Below are 17,565 nucleotides of genomic sequence, written 5' to 3'. Positions count from 1 at the left end.
AATATTGTAAGTTAAACAACACAACAGCATTATAAATTATAAGCTGAATCTCTGGAGGAGTGTCATAATATTCCTCTGTCACATAGCCTATAGCTGTCAATCACCTCACACAATGACCTCACTCTTAAAACTGACATTTTCCGAACAATTAAACAAAATTTGCCCTCCAACTGGCTAATGTCTGTAATGTCTGTGATCTAAAGAAAACCACCATTATAATGTATTATAATGTATTATAATTTAATGTATTTAATGTATAATGTATTATAATTTATAATACACAAAACTAACAAGACACTTTTAAGTTAATAATAATTAAAAAAAAATTACTTACCCAAATGTGTTTTAATCCATTAGTCTCGGTGTAGTCAGTTATTTTTTTCGATTTTTTTTTTTTCAGTAAGCTTCCTGGATGCTGTAGATCAGTGGTTCCCAAACCTGTCCTGGAGGATCCCCAACCAGGGGTGTCACGCAAGCCAAAATTCTGGGGGGGCACAATCTGAGACGTTGCAATTGTTTTCTGACGGGTGATATGGATCATGTTAGGAGGGGTCAGGGGGTTTCTCCCCCTGAAAATTTTTAAATTCTGGCTGCTAAACATACCATTTCAAAGCAGTTTGGGAGGGACAGAAATACCTTAACGGAGCTAGCAGCAACCCTCCTCTATCTGAGGACTAAGTTAAAGTATCTATTTTGTAAGTTTATGTAAAAGACAGGTTGATGAAAGAACTGTAAGCTCAAATTCAAAAGCTTTTGAAGTCTACTTTATTAAAGCATGTTTACACACACACTTACTGTACACTTAGGCCTACTACACATGATTTTAAAAACAGTACCATTGCAGTTTTTATGTTATGATTTTAAATTGGTATGTGACCTAAGAACGATCTTACATTAAAGGTACATAAAGGTGCTGAGGTCTGACTTTGAGGTGCTCTGAAATTAAGTTATTTTAATATTAATATGTGATGAAGGACTTTGAAAGAAGTTTGCCAGATTTCAGTGCTGAATAAGGTTAACACTACCCTGTTTATTTGAAAATGGTTAATATTGTAACATTACTTTAGTAAAATCATTAAAATACTGTAGTTACACTGCTCATTATTATATTATTAATAACAGTCTATGGGAGAAACATCAAGTCGATGCCTTGATAACGTTAGGTTGGATTTTGCAGTTAGCCTACAACAAATTTAACACCCTCGTTTTATGAAACTGAAAACAATTGAACCACCTTGAGACTTTGACACAAGACAAAACAGAACAGATGTTTCAAAACCGATCAGATAACGTTACTATGGCTTTGTATGGCAGTAACGTTAGCCAACTAGTTTACGGTTAGACTAGGCTAGCTATCGATAACGTTACACTGACACAACTTAAGTTAATGCTCTGAATTCGCAGCTAATTTCAAATCCATAACTTTTTGATCAAGTTTAAATTTCCAGGTCAACCACAAATTATAATCCCACTACCTTTTAATATCATCTGATAACTAATTCAATGCCGATTTGTTGCTTTGCCCACTTACCACTTCAAAACCATCTGTAAAACATTGCTAGCGAGACGAGTAAGTTGCTTGAATATACACAGCAAAGATTCTAGAGCGCAACGCGCGTAGCTCTCTAGATTTTATATACACAGACACCATAGGAAAAAGGGGCGGGCTGATGCTGACCGATTTATTACCATAGACTGTAAAAAATAGTTTATTACACATCCAGAAGAATACATTTGAGTCGTTATAGGCTCTGGTATATTATGGAGCATAATAGGAATAAAGTTGTGACAAAAAAATTATCAGGGAGGAAAAATCTGAGGGGGCACGTGCCCCCTCACTTTGAATGGGCATGACGCCACTGCCCCCAACACTGCACATTTTCTTTGTCTCCCTAATCAAACACACCTGATTCAACTCATCAGCTCATTATCACATGGGTTAATGAGCTGATGAGTTGAATCAGGTGTGTTTGATTTGGGAGACAAAGAAAATGTGCAGTGTTGGGGGTCCTCCAGGACAGGTTTGGGAACCACTGCTGTAGATAGTTCCATAGATATCAAATAATAAAGGATTATATGGATATATGGATATATATGGATAGTTCTACAAGACAGGCTTTGGTTCTACTAGCGATTTGATTGGAGACCAACAGCCAATCACAATTGACCTTTCATTTTCCGATTGGTTGATTTTGCGGCACACTTGTAACGCTGTTGCGAGTTGAGCGAGCGTGTGTGTCAAGAGTTGAGCGCGCACAGAATTAAGAGGTTGAGAGAGAGAGAGAGGGACTTGACAGGAGCGCAGAGAATAAGTTTGTGAGAGAGCACCTGAGTAAACTGCGTGAGTGGGGTTATTATTGCACGTTAATATGGATAATAGCAAACAAGCAAATACATTTATTGAGCACGGAATCATTTTTTGCTTTGCTCAAACACATTTTTTTTTTGCGATTGTTAATTTCTGTTCAAAATATAATGTAATGTGCTTGCAAAATATAGTTCTCTGTGCTCAAAACTTACAATTACTCGCTCAGGAATGAGGCACATATATAACGCCATAGGTATGAGGCCAGTCACTGCTGAGTGTGGTAATAATGTGTAGAGTGTGATTAAACTCAGAGGAGAGTGAACAGTTTGTGAATGATGAATGTGTGGAAGTTGAGGGAGAGCTTGGTGTAGCTGTGGCATTAATTAAAGGGATAGTTCACTTTGAAATTAAATTTTGGTATGTTTTATCTTACCTCAAGGGCATCCAAGATGTAGGTGTCTTTGTTTCCGCAGTAGTTTCAATTTTGATATTTTTAGGTCAAACCGTTCTTGTCTGTCAGTCATATAATGCAGGTCTATGGTCACCCCCTCAAAGAGCATGCACAGAGTCCAAATTAAACAATTCCCCATCGTAAGTACACATTGATGGCCTAAGACACCAAACGAGTGGGTTGTGTGAGAAAACGAACAGTATTTATATCGTTTTTACCTCTTGTACACTTTCCGGCGCTTGCGCAGACTAAGCCAGAACGCGCGCACACGTCACACACCAGGAAGCGCGCGCGCCCTCAGATCACTTGGACGTGGCTGTGTACAAGAGGTAAAAACGATATAAATACTGTTCGTTTTCTCACACAAACCACTCGTTTCGTGTCTTAGGCCATCAATGTGTACTTACGATGGGAAATTGTTTAATTTGGACTTCTCTGTGCATGCTCTTTGAGACAGTGACCATAGACCTGCATTATATGACTGACAGACAAGAACGGTTTGACCTAAAAATATCAAAATTGAAACTACTGCGGAAACAAAGACACCTACATCTTGGATGCCCTTGAGGTAAGCTAAAACATACCCAAATTTAATTTCAAAGTGAACTATCCCTTTAAGAAGGAACATGCTTAAATTGCTATAATTACTATAAACTACTGCAATCATATTTTCCACTTTTTTAATTTAATATTTTATGTCTTTACAGATTCTGGACTGGACTGTGAAGATCTGCATGGCATTAAAGCACCTGCATGATCAACAGATCCTACATAAAAACCTGCAGCCCAAGGTATAAATCCAATACAGTTAAAGTTGGCATGAAATAATATTCACCTCTATTTGCTAAATGCATTTTTATATATTAACATTATATTAATTTAGGAAAGTCACAAAATATTCATATTAATAATCAATTAAGCATGAGAATAATCACCATTTATTATTTCAAACTAATATTGCAGATATAACATAATCAATGTGTGTTTTCTTATGGCAGAGCATATTTTTCACTGCGTGTGGAACCATTCGTCTTGGAGAGTTTGGAAAAATTCGTGAATGGTACTGTATGTGCTCCTTTGATTCAAGACATGACTTGTACATTAAATAACACGTAATAAAAGGAATTGTCCATATGTGTGTGTGTGTGTGTGTGCATTATGATCTGAATCATGTATTTCTGTTTTTATCAGCTCCACTAATGCACAGACAGCAGAAACTGAAGCTGTCTCATATGTTGCACCTGAGAATTTGAATGGCAACCCTTATGATGAGAAATCGTAATAAAATATTACATTATCAATGTTTATATTATTATTATTATACATTTTCCATGAATGAACACTGAAAATCTAACCTTCGCTTTTTCGCAGTGAAATTTGGAGTCTGGGATGTGTCATCTATGAGATGTGCATGCGGAAGTGTGCGGTAAGATATTCTTCGATCAGATACAGTCAAACAAAAATGATTCAGACACCAGATTTGTGATATTTTTTTACTAGTGGGTGCAGGACACTATAGTTCATTTATGTAAATGAGGATAGCAAAATAAAGTAAACTGTGACATATTATACCCAAACATTCTTCATACAGTGACTACCAGTAAAATGTATAAAAATGTTTGGTACCAAAAATGTTTCAGACACTTTGACCTGACCATGTTTTGCTCAAAGTTACCTGACATTATCAAGATGAATTTGAACACAGTTTAAATCTGAGTTCTTCTCATATTTTATTACCATTTTCTAAACTATAGCGAATAAACTGTGATAATGTAAGAAATGTTGAAGGTGTCTGAATATATTTTGGTTTGAATGTATGTTTGGTTCAATGTTAAGCTTTCATAAAACAATAAATTATATATTGCAATAAAAAATTAATCAACCCCTGTAATAATGCACTCTTTAATAATTTACGAATTCGTTTTTTTTTATCTATAACAGTTTAGTGGCAAAGGTGATAATGTCATTATATAAGATTTTTTGTAATATACGTAGTTATGTCATAATTATTCAACACTCCTGTTTTTTGTGCCACTCATTTGTATGGTATGGTACAAAATTGTGTTAAAACACAATTAAGCAGCAGTGCCGACTTACATCAGTAACCGGAAATGTCATTTTCTATATGGTTTCTGCAAGGACCAACCAGCCTCCACACAGATATCAGTGATGGATATTCCACTAGGCCAGGCCCAAGAGGAGGCCATTCCTCTGGTGGAGTAGCCCACAACTTAATAGGGCACTGCAAGTTTAAGGACTTGTGAGGTAGCGTTATAACGTCAACTATCCAGTGGGACAGTCTGTGCTCCGGGATTGGCAGCCCTTTAGATTGGCATTTACCAACAGCTGCGCCGACTGCCTGAATTGGCTAAAGCGCTCTATGTACACCCTAAGGGCCCGAAGAGGGCAAAGCTGGTGTGGATTCTGTTCTCCCTCAGTAGAGGGGAGAAAGTACCTTAGGGACGTATCCTCAAGTGTCCCTATTATAGTTTTTCATCTATTCCCTTTCATGCAGTGTGTGTTTGTGAATGTAAACGTTCTCTAAATTTGTAAAGTCGAAAGAGCATGATAAATAAAGGTCTGGACTCCCAAAAGATAGACTCGACTCTGAACCGTCTATACAAGTCTTTTGTAATTCAAATCCCACTGAAGATACATATGCATAATGCTGGTTTAAAGGTAGGGTCGGCAGTTTTTTTCTAAACATTTTTTTTCCAAATTTGTTTAAACTGTCTTTATATACCAATACATAATTAAAATGTAAGTACTCTGAAAAAGAGAGTATAAAAATCGAGTGTCTGTAGTCCTCTCAGGACGCAATAAACACAGCTACTTATTTCCATTCAGAATGAATGAAATGATTGGCTGGGCGACTGTCACTCTCCCTCGCTACCATGGCTACCACCCCTGCCGCTACAGGAGCCGCCCACATGCGCTCACCCGTTTGACTCGAGGAGGCGAAGAGGCACGGAAGCTAGGAAGAATCACAATTATGGCAGAGAAAGAGCAGTCAAAATTCCCAGTATATACAGTCAGAGGCAAACAATGCAAAAAAAAGGAACTAGTAAGGTAGAAAGGTAGGCTACTTGTCACCGGAGTGTAACGTTGTTTATATTCATAATGATGAAGTTAGGTATTTTATTACATGTGATTCTGACATGATGTCACTGCATGCGCTGGCAAACGTGTCCTCCAGCTGAACGGTCGGCATCGTGCGGTCATGTGTTTTGGGGGTGTGGCTTTGGAAGGAGCTCAGAAGGGAGGGGGTGGGAGTGAATGGAAATAATGAGCTGTGTTTACAACTGTCGTTAGAGGACTACAGACACTCGATTTTTATACTCTCTTTTTCAGAGTACTTACATTTTAATTATGTATTGGTATAATAAGACAGTTTAAACAAATTTGGGAAAAAAGTTTTTTAGAAAAATCCTGCCTACCCTGCCTTTAAGTTGTACATTGTCCAACCCAAGAACAACTTAACCTACGACTGCTTGTCCAATTTCAACGCGGGATTTGCAAAATGCTTGCTCTTGAAAGATGGGTCAGTGCCCAATTTATTTAGACCAGCTTGCTCCTCAGAATCACAACCTGTAAGTATGAGTAATTATTGATGTATATATTTTCTACCGTATTTTATATTGTGTTCGTTTCTGGCTAACCAGCTAACTCACGTTATTACTGTCTTGCTGAATACTTCTGCTTAGCAGCTGTGGGCCACTATGACCTAAAACTGTCCCCATTAATGCAGATTGTCTGTCTTTCTTACTACTTAGTGTAAAGATAAAGGATGACGCAAGATTTGTTTTACAAACATTTGTTACATCAGTCATTCACATACAGTTCCTGCATGTGCACCTCAATAAATTTGAAATATACACACAGGTTTGTTGATGGCTTGTTAATAAGGAATTACACAGCAAAAACTCCAGTGTTAAATGAACTCTCCTTGGAGTAATATGGCTCCAGACTCAAGAGTGTTAAAGTGTTAAAATATGAGTGTTAAATTAACACTCAAGAGTGTTAAAGTTAATTAGACAATGAAGTGATTAATTAAGTAATGATTGAGCATTATTGAAGACACCTGATGTTAACAAGCAGAATCACTAAAGGAGAAAAAAATCACAATTTGAAGTCACCAATATGGAGATCAGTGTTTGCTTTAGTTGGCCAGTTGACCCTTACATTTTTAACAATTTTAAGATTTTGTTTTTCTGTTGTAACTGAGTAATAACAGACAGATGAACAAAAAGAAAAGGTGATCAAGTGTCGTTGGTTATGTTTTAACATAATCATCATTTGACCTGAATCCTTGAACTCATATAGAGCCTAATCTCTGACTTTAACGTATATTGTTGATTACAGCATCACAGTGATTCTACAGCATAAGATCCAGTGACAATATGCAGTAATCCAAAGAATTTTTAAATAAGTTGTTCTGATAAAAAAAAATAAAAAAATCCTTATTTTAGGCACACACAGACATCAAGACTCATTGTATGAAACTCAACAATGGTGACAAAAAGAATATTCAATTAGGAAAAGGAAATTACTAATACAATTAAGATAACATTTTATTGATACTGCAATGCATGATGGGAGCCATGAATGAGATTTGATTGGTGGCACCCAGAATACACTGCAACATGCTTTATTATTGTCACCATTGTTGAGATTCACATGCTGATTATTGATGTCTGTGTTAAAAAAAAAAAAAAAAAGTATTTTGATCAGAAAAACTTTTAAGAAATATTATTGATTATATTGAAAATGCTGAAAATCATATGCTATAGAATCAAAGGGCTGCTGTAATCAACAACATAAACCTATTTCTCTAAATGAGTTTAGTGATTCAGGTCAAATGATGATTATGCCCAAGCATAATAACTTCACCTGATCACCTTTTCTCTTAGTTCATCTGGCAGTTATAACTCAGTTACAGCCATAGACAGTAAAAGAAATGGACACAGCGACCCCATTGGATTCAACGGAGACAAAGTGAAGCCAATTAGAAACTCTTACTTCCTGGGGGTCCAGCGTACTGCGCAGACTCAAACTGAGCTTGACGACGTAGATGTGACGTGAGCAACCCGTCTGTCTTCTAGTGGCTGTGCTGAGAGAATTCTGAATCATTCCCTTCCGAAACTTGCAGAGACGGAGAGTGTGAATAGGAGATGTCCATGAGCTAGGAACAGGAGAAACTTTTAGTAGGTGTTCTGATTAATTACTTTGTCATTTTGCCTCCACGTCCTTCCGATTGCCCGCGAGCTTCTCCTCCTGTCCATACGGTAATTTCTTACTGTGCGACAGAGAGTCGTGTGGCTATGACGCAATCGTTAGCCTACTTTTACAAAAATTGCTTCTACGGGGCCATAACGTAAGCTACAAGGTAATGAAGCCTTTTATACCTTTTCGTGTTTCTTTAGAAATAAATAATGGACAAATGGAGTCTTTAAACGCCCCAGAAGTGAAGTTATTCGCTGTCAAAGTGACGCCAAAATGAATGGGAGTCAATGGGATGCTAACAGCAGGTGGGGGTCCGCTAGCCAATGGCGGCGCCCGGGGGTACCTTCAAACTAATATGAATCCCTGACCCCCTGGTTACAGCAGCCAAACAAAATCTAATGTTAATAAAGCAAACACTGATCTCCATAATGGTGGCTTAAAAAAATATTTTCTCCTTTGGTGATTCTGCTTGTTAACATCAGATGTCTTCAATAATGCTCAATCATCACTCAATTAATCACTTAATTATCTCATTAACTTTAACACTCTTAAGTGTTAATTTAACACTCATATTTTAACACTTTAATACTCTTGATTCTGGAGCCATTTAAACTCCCAGGAGAGTTCATTTAACACTGGAGTTCTTGTTGTGTATAGTTGCAACATCTCATAATGTTCCTTGTGGTGGCAAACAATTTTCTATCACTGAATAAGAGACAAACATTTCCAATTGTTTTTGAGGTTTATTTTCTTGCAAGAAAAGGCCAGCAGTCGTACAGTCACACAGAGTGGCTGCAGAGTGAGACATTGATGGGAGGGCATCCTTCATCCTTTATAGTTTTGAGTTCCAAAATGTTATCTTTCTAGGCCAAGGAAAATATTTCCACCCATAAATGAAACATTCTTTGACTTGTTCATCATATTGCATCCTTGAATAGAGGCCCTCCTGTCACGGTATACATTAGTCACACATTTCTTATTGTCCAGCCACATATACAAAGGTCATACACATACATACATTCTAATAAAAGATTCTCTGAATATAGGAATTTGCAAAATATAAAACATTAAATTTCCACCACGTCCTCAAAATAATAAGTATATTACTGAGAAACGTCCTGCTCAAGTCGACAATGCGATGGAGTTTCAGGTGGAATAACTAGTTATTTCAATGTTTCACCATTGGACATTGTTGCTGTCTTTACTGTGTGTACAATCGCTGAGCTTTAGAAAGCCTCCGGACGGAGCTGAAGTTGTTATGGTAATGTGTGTTTAGCTTCCGACAGGCGCTGTAAGCGGTAGAATCACAACAGACCAATCAGAGCAGAGTAGGCTCACGGAAAGGAGGGATTTAGATTTAGAGATACTTATTCATCCATCAAGTCATTAGAGAATAATTGAAAAATGTGGTGATGTTCAATGTACAGGGTGGGCCATTTATATGGATACACCGTAATAACATGGGAATGGTTGGTGATATTAAAGTCCTGTTTGTGGCACATTAGTATATGTGAGGGGGCAAACTCCTCAAGATTGGTGGTGACCATGACATATACTAATGTGCCACAAACAGGACTTTAATATCACCAACCATTCCCATGTTATTACTGTGTATCCATATAAATGGCCCACCCTGTATATTATGAGAAAATTAAACCTTTTTTTAACCTTTGATGCATCTAAACTTGTTGTAGGAGACCTCCACTTTAAGGACAACTATACTGTCGTTGGGCGCAAACTCGAGGCAGGAATCGTCCACTGAAAGAGCCTGCAGGTCACCGATTATCTAGTTCCCTCAGGACATTAGTCAGGTCTCAGGAAGGGGCCATGTTGGGAAGAGGCGGATTTAGCCTCCTGGCCCCCCTGAGAAATCTGACCACTGGGTTGAGTTTCCCAAGCGATTGGCCAGCTATAGGAGCGTGGTACACCACGATAGCTGCCATGTATACTTTGAGCATGGATGTATCTTTGTGATGTGCATCTGCCATCCAACAGCTCTTTCAGGAATGATAGGATGGAATCGCATTTTTGTCGCAATATTTCCGATCAGGATCCATTGCAAAACATCAGACCTGTATCTGATTTTGGACCACATATTGTTGTGTCATAAATCAAAATCGAAAACATCTGATTTTGTTCACACTGTCATATGAAAACAGATCTGGATTTGGGCCACATTAACCTGCAGTCTGAACGTAGCCTTATGAACTTTTTGAAACGTCAAAGTGGTAGTAGCGTATGTAGTGAAGTTGTGTGACGTCAGTACAATTTGGTAGGTGGCCAATGAGCATTCGCCCATTGGGGCATATAAACCGTTCATTCATGCCTCCTGGTGTGTGTCATGGTTGAAAGCCCGCCCCTTCCTGTCGCAACTATGGATTGAGTGTGCCGTTGGGTGGCTGAGGGTTTGTGCGCGTGGGTGGCTGCTTACTCCCAGGTAGGCTTGGTACCATCTTGGGGCGTAGTGGGAAGTTTTATTTTTGTCCTGACTTGGGTTGTGACAATTTGTTTCAGTACGGTGTGCCTTCAGGGCTTCCATCGGTGTGGCATTGCAGCTTAACTGATCGGAACACCACCTGTTGCAATCAACAAGGCTGTTACATGATTCTCTTACGGTATATGTTGAAGTGTAACGATCGTATTCTCTGGTAGGTAAACTGGGATAGTACTTTATTGTATTATCAGGTGGGTAACTGGTCGATAACTTTGTTAGTCGTAACCCTTGTTTATTGTTTTGAAGATCTTCACGGATGCTAAAGTGGGTTAAGTGAGTAGTCGCATTAAACAGCGCGCGCGCTCTCTCTCTCCGCCACTCACTCTTTAAAGCCACGCTGCTGCTTTCTACACACCATTACATTTAAGTCAAACATGTTTATGCGGGCTTGAAAGATTATTTTTTTTGTTATTTGATTCTGAGTGATTGTGTTTGCTTGGAATTATTTTTAGGTGTAATGTTATTACTGTTAACGCTGTATTTGGTGTAAGTTTCTGCCGCGGTCACAGTAGATCTGTTTGTTTCTCTTGAATGTGAATGTGTTTTTTTTTTTAATGTGAATGTGAGTGTTTAGAGTATTTATATTTTGTTTATTTTGGGATGCATTGTAAATTGTTTATTTTCTTGTTGGTTTTCGTCATGTTAGAGTCAACAAATTGACTTTGAATGTTTCTGTTTTCTTTGTTTATTTAAATTTAGTTTGATTATCTATTTTTCTTTTTTTCTTTAGGAGCTGAGGACTTCCAGGAGCGGGCTGGTTGTCGGTTTCACCGCAGGTTTTGCTTCACTAAGAGTGTTATTGCAGTTTCATTGCCGTGTCACTACCATTGGTTATTTGCAGTGAATTTGGTGGGTGTACGTTGGGTTGGCGTGCTTCTTATGGTAGACCTGCTGCCAGCACACTAGCCTGCTCCTGACCGGAAGCCTCAGCCCCTGTGAAAGTTTATTGTGAATCTTGTGATGGTTTATTGTGAATCTTGTGAGGGTTTATTGTGAACCTTGAAGGTTTAATTTTGTCGCTTTGTCCAATTCAATCATGACCCATGTGAACTACTGATTTTAAATTATTGATCAACTTTTAGCTTTAAATAAACATTTTTGCACGGAAGCCCATGCCTCTTGCCTTTTCTAGGTGGAACGTATTTGTGTGCTTTATTTGGGTTGTTTTCCCCGTTAACCTGGGGTGGCGTAGTCGCTAAAATTGAGCCACTTGCTACACGTAGCTGTCATTGGAGGGACAGAAATCACTGATTTCATTAAAGATGTCTTCATTTGTGTTTCGAAGACGAACGAAAGTCTCATGAATTTGGAATGACACAAGAGTGAGTAAATGACAGATCTTTCATTTTTTGGTGAACGATCCATTAAAAAAAAATCTATGTCAGGGGGAGGCACGCACCACACTTTGAAAACCCCTTGATTACAGTAATCAAACACTGTAGTCTAATTTGGATCTTGACAAGGGCTAAGGAAAAACTTGAAACGTGTTTTTTCTTTAAAACTGCTTTGATACAATCTGTATTGTGACAACTAGTGACCTCATATTTTTGTCTGTCTTTAGTTTACAGGAATAAGCACAGTTGAGATTATTTCAAAGATACTCACCTGCTCCTATGAAGCTCTTCCTAGAACCTTCTCTGAGGACCTTCGTCAGCTGGTAAAAGACACACTTCAGACCGATCCAGCGAACCGCCCGTCTGTCAGTGAGATCTTGATGAAGCCCTTTATCATTAAACACCTTTATGAAAAGGTGAGTTGAGTAATTAAAATGTAACTTTTCATATGTTTTCCTAAAGTCATAAAGTAACCATGTTTTAGACGAGGGCACAATAAAATTAAACAAAACACTGAACCGTCAAACTAAATTTTTATTTCATTAAACTTGATTTTTTTCAGAGCACACAAACTATTAAAGAGCTTTATAACAGTCTAAATGTTCTTGAAGAGCTGGCTGATGGTTTGGAGAAGGTCCACTACAACACAACCGTAGGCAGCCTTGCAGGAGGTGTAGCAGGATTGGCTGGAGGAATCACATCTATAGTTGGGCTTATTCTCTCTCCATTCACTCTTGGAGCTTCTCTGATAGTAACAGGAGTGGGAATCGGTGTAGCGGTAGCTGGTGGTGTAACATCTGGTGCAAGCAACATAACGAAGATGGTTAACCAGCGCACAGACCACCAAAAGATCAAAATAATCATTACAGAGATACAAGAAAAAATTACCTCCACAAGCAGCTGCATCCAAAACATCCAAATAGCAGTGGAAACTCAAAACGTGTTTTCTGAAAACAGGGAATCGTGGTCCAATGCACAATCTGGGGCAGATTTGACAAATGTCGGGGCTCGACTTGGACGAGGTCTGGGAGGGATTGCGGAGCTTGTCCGTTTAACTCAAGTCTCAAGTGTTGGGAGAGTTGCAGCTCAGACTGCAAGAGTCGTTCGTGTGGCTGAAGCAGCAACAGGGGTTTTGACTGGACTATTTGTAGCTGTTGACATCCTCTTCATTACCCTCGACGCCAAAGAAATTCACAACCTCCGCAGAGATTATGCTTCAATAGCAACTCAACAAGAATCAGAAATTGCAGCAACCAATACAGAGTCTGAAAGCAACCAAACCCCTGGGTCAACTAACGACACAAGAAATGTGCAAGAGCTGCAGTCTGAGATCATGAGATTTGTGAAAAAAATAAGGGAGACAAAAGAGGAGCTAACAAAGATTATTGATGAATTAAATGTCGAACTGCAAAACCTAGAACTGGGCAGATAAACACAGATTACTAGGAATTACGAGAGTTTATAATGCTCAGTATGTTATTTCATCATAGACATACAGTGCATCTGGAAAGTATTCACAGCACTTCACTTCTTCCACATTTTGTTATGTTACAGTCTTATTCCAAGATGAATTAAATTCATTATTTTCCTCAAAATTCTACAAACAATACCCCATAATGACAACGTGTAAGAAGTATGTTTGCAATCTTTGCAAATGTATATAAAAAAAAACAAAAATCACTTGTACATGAGTATTCACAGCCTTTGCAATGACACTCAAAACTGAGCTCAGGAGCCTCCTGTTTCCACTGATCATCCTTGAGATGTTTCTACAACTTGATTGGAGTCCACCTGTGGTGAATTCAGTTGATTGGACATGATTTGGAAAGGCACACACCTGTCTATATAAGGTCCCACAGTTAACAGTGCATGTAGAGCATAAACCAATCCATAAAGTCCAATGAATTATCTATATTGAGGCACAGATCTGGGGAATGGTACAGAAATTTTTTTGGAATATTGAAGGTCCCAATGAGCACAGTGGCCTCCATCATCTGTAAATGGAAGAAGTTTGGAACCACCAGCACTCTTCCTAGAGCCATCCGCCCGGCCAAACTCAGCGATCGGGGGAGAAGGGCCTTAGTCAGGGAGGAGACCAAGAACCCGATAGTCACTCTGGCAGAGCTCCAGTGTTTCTCTGTGGAGAGTAGGGATGGGGAAATGAAGCCTCATGAATCACTGAGGCTTTCCCCTGACTGATCCGGGAAAAGATTCAAAGCTACGAGAGTGTCGAGAACAGCGCCATCTGATGCTTATTTAAAATAAAGCAGCCAGAAGCCTGTGTTAGAAGCTCTGGCAGATGAAGCAACCACAATACACTCCATAGTTTCAATGTTATGTGTACAAATAAGTCTTACATGTTTGTGTTTTATTTGTTCATTAAATAAATTCATTTTCTCTCCTCACAAACTCATCAACCAGACTGAGCCAACAATGACTCTTTAAATAAGATCTGGGGTTCGAGCCTTCTGACACCCAAAGTGAAACGTGCACGTGATTGGACAGAAAGTGAGGCTTCATTTGTCGTCGATCAAGTGACTCTAGTAAACCAATACACACCCCGATACGGGGCTTCACTAGAAATTGTGTCGCATGTGTGATACGCACATTGAAGCTTCAGTGTCATAACTAGTGGAGAGAGGAGAACCTTCCAGAAGAACAACCATCTCTCCAGCTCTGCACCAATCAGGCCTGTATGGTAGAGTGGCCAGACGGAAGCCAATCCTCAGTTAAAGGTACATGACAGCCCACCTGGAGTTTGCCAAAAGGCACCTGAAGGACTCTCAGACCACGAGAAACAGAATTCTCTGGTCTGATAAAACAAAGATTGAACTCTTTGGCCTGAATGGCAAGCGTCATGTCTGGAGAAAACCAGGCACCGCTCATCACCTGGCCAAAACCATCCCTACAGTGAAGCCTGGTGGTGGCAGCATCATGCTGTGGGGATGTTTTTCAGCGGCAGGAACTGGGAGACTAGTCAGGATCGAGGGAAAGATGAATGCAGCAATGTACAGAGACATCCTTGATGAAAACCTGCTCCAGAGACTGGGGCGACGGTTCATCTTCCAACAGGACAACAACCCTAAGTACACAGTCAAGATAACAAAAGTGTGGCTACGGGACGACTCTGTGAATGTCCTTCAGTGGCCCAGCCAGAGCCCAGACGTGAACCCGATTGAACATCTCTGGAGAAATCTGAAAATTGCTGTGCAACGACGCTCCCCATCCAACCTGATGGAGCTTGAGAGGTTCTGCAAAGAAGAATGGGAGAAACTGCCCAAAAATAGGTGTGCCAAGCTTGTAGCATCATATTTAAAAAGACTTGAGGCTGTAATTGGTGCCAAAGGTGCTTCAACAAAGTATTGAGCAAAGGCTGTGAATACTTATGTACATGTGATTTTTGTGTGTGTGTTTTTATTTTTTTTATTTTTAATAAATTTGCAAAGAGTTCAAACAAACTTCTTTCGCATTGTTATTATGGGGTATTGTTTGTAGAATTGAGGAAAATAATGAATTTTATCCATTTTGGAACAAGTGAAAAAATGTGGAAAAAGTGAAGCACTGTGAGTACTGTCTCTTAAATATATTCTGGGTTTTCATGATAAAGTAATTTCTAGTTTGGTTATCTTTATTTCTATCTTGATGCACTTGCTATTCTCCAGTGTTTAAGCATTAAGCAACTTTTTCTATTTAGAGTAGAGTTTTTATTTCTTAATGTTTTGAGAACTAGGATTAAAAAGGAAACATGTAAGGCCAAAATGTTGTCTTTTTGTGTATGCCAGTCTTTGTGAGTGTCTGTGATTTTATATGTATATTTTCTCTCTGCAGTGTAATTGCAACTAGGGATGTAAATTTTCTGGAAAATATAAATGTATTTGTCATTCAAATTAACGGTCAATTAAAGCATTAATAAGAATCATTTGGACTGTGTTTGTTTTAATAATACATGTTATTTGTAATGCACCTTTCTTATACACAAAGTACTACAAATAATACCGTGTATAATATCAAAAATCACAGTAATAATTACACATTAAAAACTTGACAAAAAAAAATGTCTTGAAGTTTCTTAAAACAATAGTAAGAATGAGCATTCCTAACAGAAGCTGGTACCCAGCTAACAGGGAACATTCTCATAACTTTTACTAACGTTCTGTCAAGGTTCTCTCAAAGTTATGAACAAATGATCTTCCAGTAACATTAAAAGAATGTTTGTTTAACGTTATCTGGTCTTTATATAGGACAAGTGGTTTGGAGAATGGATGGAGTTACAATAAACAAAGAGAGAATCCTTTACGATTTTAATTTAATATCAGGCTTCTTATTTGAAAAGGAGGTGGAGTAAACAGGTGGTGCTGTTCAGATTCACATGATACAGTATAATCAGACATTCATTAGTGACCATGCAGGATGTGATCAATGTAAACAGGATTTCATTTCCATGTTTGCATAACTTCCTGCTGATTTCAGTTTCTTTTTTTTAAAATGAAAGCATGTTTTATCAATTAAACTAAAAATGTAAATAAAGAAATAATTTCAAACATAAGACATTTAAATCTCTTTAATTAGGTTGTTTTAAAAAAAAATCTTAAAAAAAAGGTTCAGTGAAGTTTTAGATAAAACTCAAGAGTTCTTGACTTAATGTTAAAGAACCCTTTATGCCAAAAAGGTTTTTTATAAGGAGAAATGTCTTTAATGATTGCGTAGATTGTAATGTAATTTTAACTTTCACACAGTGAAACACCTGACAGGACAGTTCTTATGAAGTGTAAGAAAATAATACATTGGTTCATACTTTAAATGCATTCAAACTTTCATATTGCATACAAAATTGCCAAATGCATCACTTTATTAAATTTCTAATCAAGTAAACAATGTGTATGATTTATGCATTATACTCTTTAATTCCAAAATTCATTTTCTCTCTCATTTTTGAGGAGGCACTGCCTCGCTTATTGTGCCCTGACTCTCTTCAAAAGAACAAGATGATCAGAGAAACCATGGATGATTGTGTTTCTATCAGTAAGTTTTCCTATCAAGGATATCACCAGAGGAATAATATTTAGAAAATATTGAAAAATGAAAGGTATATTTTTAACCTAGTTTTTTGTAATCCTTAAGGTGTCTAGTAAAGTAATTTTGATGTTCCCCACGCAAATTATTGTCTCGTATGTGATTTTCTTTGTATCATCTTTTCTGTCCGTGCTTGATTTTCGGCTGTGAAAAATGAAAACTTTAAATCTACATAGAATCTGAACAATACATCCTACAGACACAATCCATCCCATTTTCTCTTCGTTTTTGCATGAGGAATAGATATGAGGATTGTCATGATTAGATGATGTATGGTGCATTAAAACTCAAATAAACGCAAAAATTTTTTAAAAATCTGTGACATTGGATCACTGAACTCCTTCCCTATGGACCCTATTGATATTATGTTTTCTAACTTTTGTATTTTTACAGTCTTTAAGATGTCTAATAAGCAAATGTTGATGATCCCTACTTGAAATATTGTCACATGTTGGTCCAAATGAACATCTTCCATAATAAGGAGTTACTATTCAAGCCGTTATATTGGTATTATATTTATTGAAACAAAACAGAAAACCACTCATATAGTCAAATACGTGCATATATATTATAGGATATAACAAATCCACATTAGAATAAACTGAATAGAAAAAAGTGATTCTAATCAAAGGCCAAAAGGTCAAGGGCAATTATGCCTATTATCGACTGTTTCCTCCAGCAA

At 37.9% G+C, this 17,565-nt stretch overlaps 2 protein-coding genes and 1 long non-coding RNA gene across 3 annotated transcripts in view; all 3 read left to right on the top strand.

The window, feature by feature from the left end:
- The window catches only part of LOC311079161 (uncharacterized protein), a 56,469-nt gene extending 42,981 nt beyond the window's left edge, over positions 1 to 13,488 (top strand). The window contains exons 5-10 of the mRNA XM_084108367.1: positions 3,467 to 3,550; positions 3,758 to 3,819; positions 3,951 to 4,037; positions 4,131 to 4,185; positions 12,038 to 12,226; positions 12,373 to 13,488. Of these exons, the coding sequence (XP_083964493.1) occupies positions 3,467 to 3,550; positions 3,758 to 3,819; positions 3,951 to 4,037; positions 4,131 to 4,185; positions 12,038 to 12,226; positions 12,373 to 13,242 (1,347 nt within the window). The 3' untranslated portion in view covers positions 13,243 to 13,488. The remainder of the gene's footprint in view (positions 1 to 3,466; positions 3,551 to 3,757; positions 3,820 to 3,950; positions 4,038 to 4,130; positions 4,186 to 12,037; positions 12,227 to 12,372) is intronic.
- LOC311079167 (Fc receptor-like protein 2) overlaps positions 1 to 17,565 on the top strand; it is a 248,771-nt gene that overhangs the window by 117,236 nt on the left and 113,970 nt on the right. The gene's annotated exons all lie outside the window — the stretch shown is intronic.
- Positions 10,227 to 11,584, top strand: LOC311079212. The gene is made up of 2 exons (XR_014605358.1): positions 10,227 to 10,419; positions 10,497 to 11,584. It is a non-coding gene; the product is annotated as an uncharacterized lncRNA (long non-coding RNA).

This window comes from Abramis brama, assembly GCF_963993115.1.
Source record: "Abramis brama genome assembly, chromosome: 3".
NCBI lineage: Eukaryota > Metazoa > Chordata > Actinopteri > Cypriniformes > Leuciscidae > Abramis > Abramis brama.
Note: the sequence above shows the minus strand (reverse complement) of the source record. Positions and strands in the feature narration are given on the sequence as shown.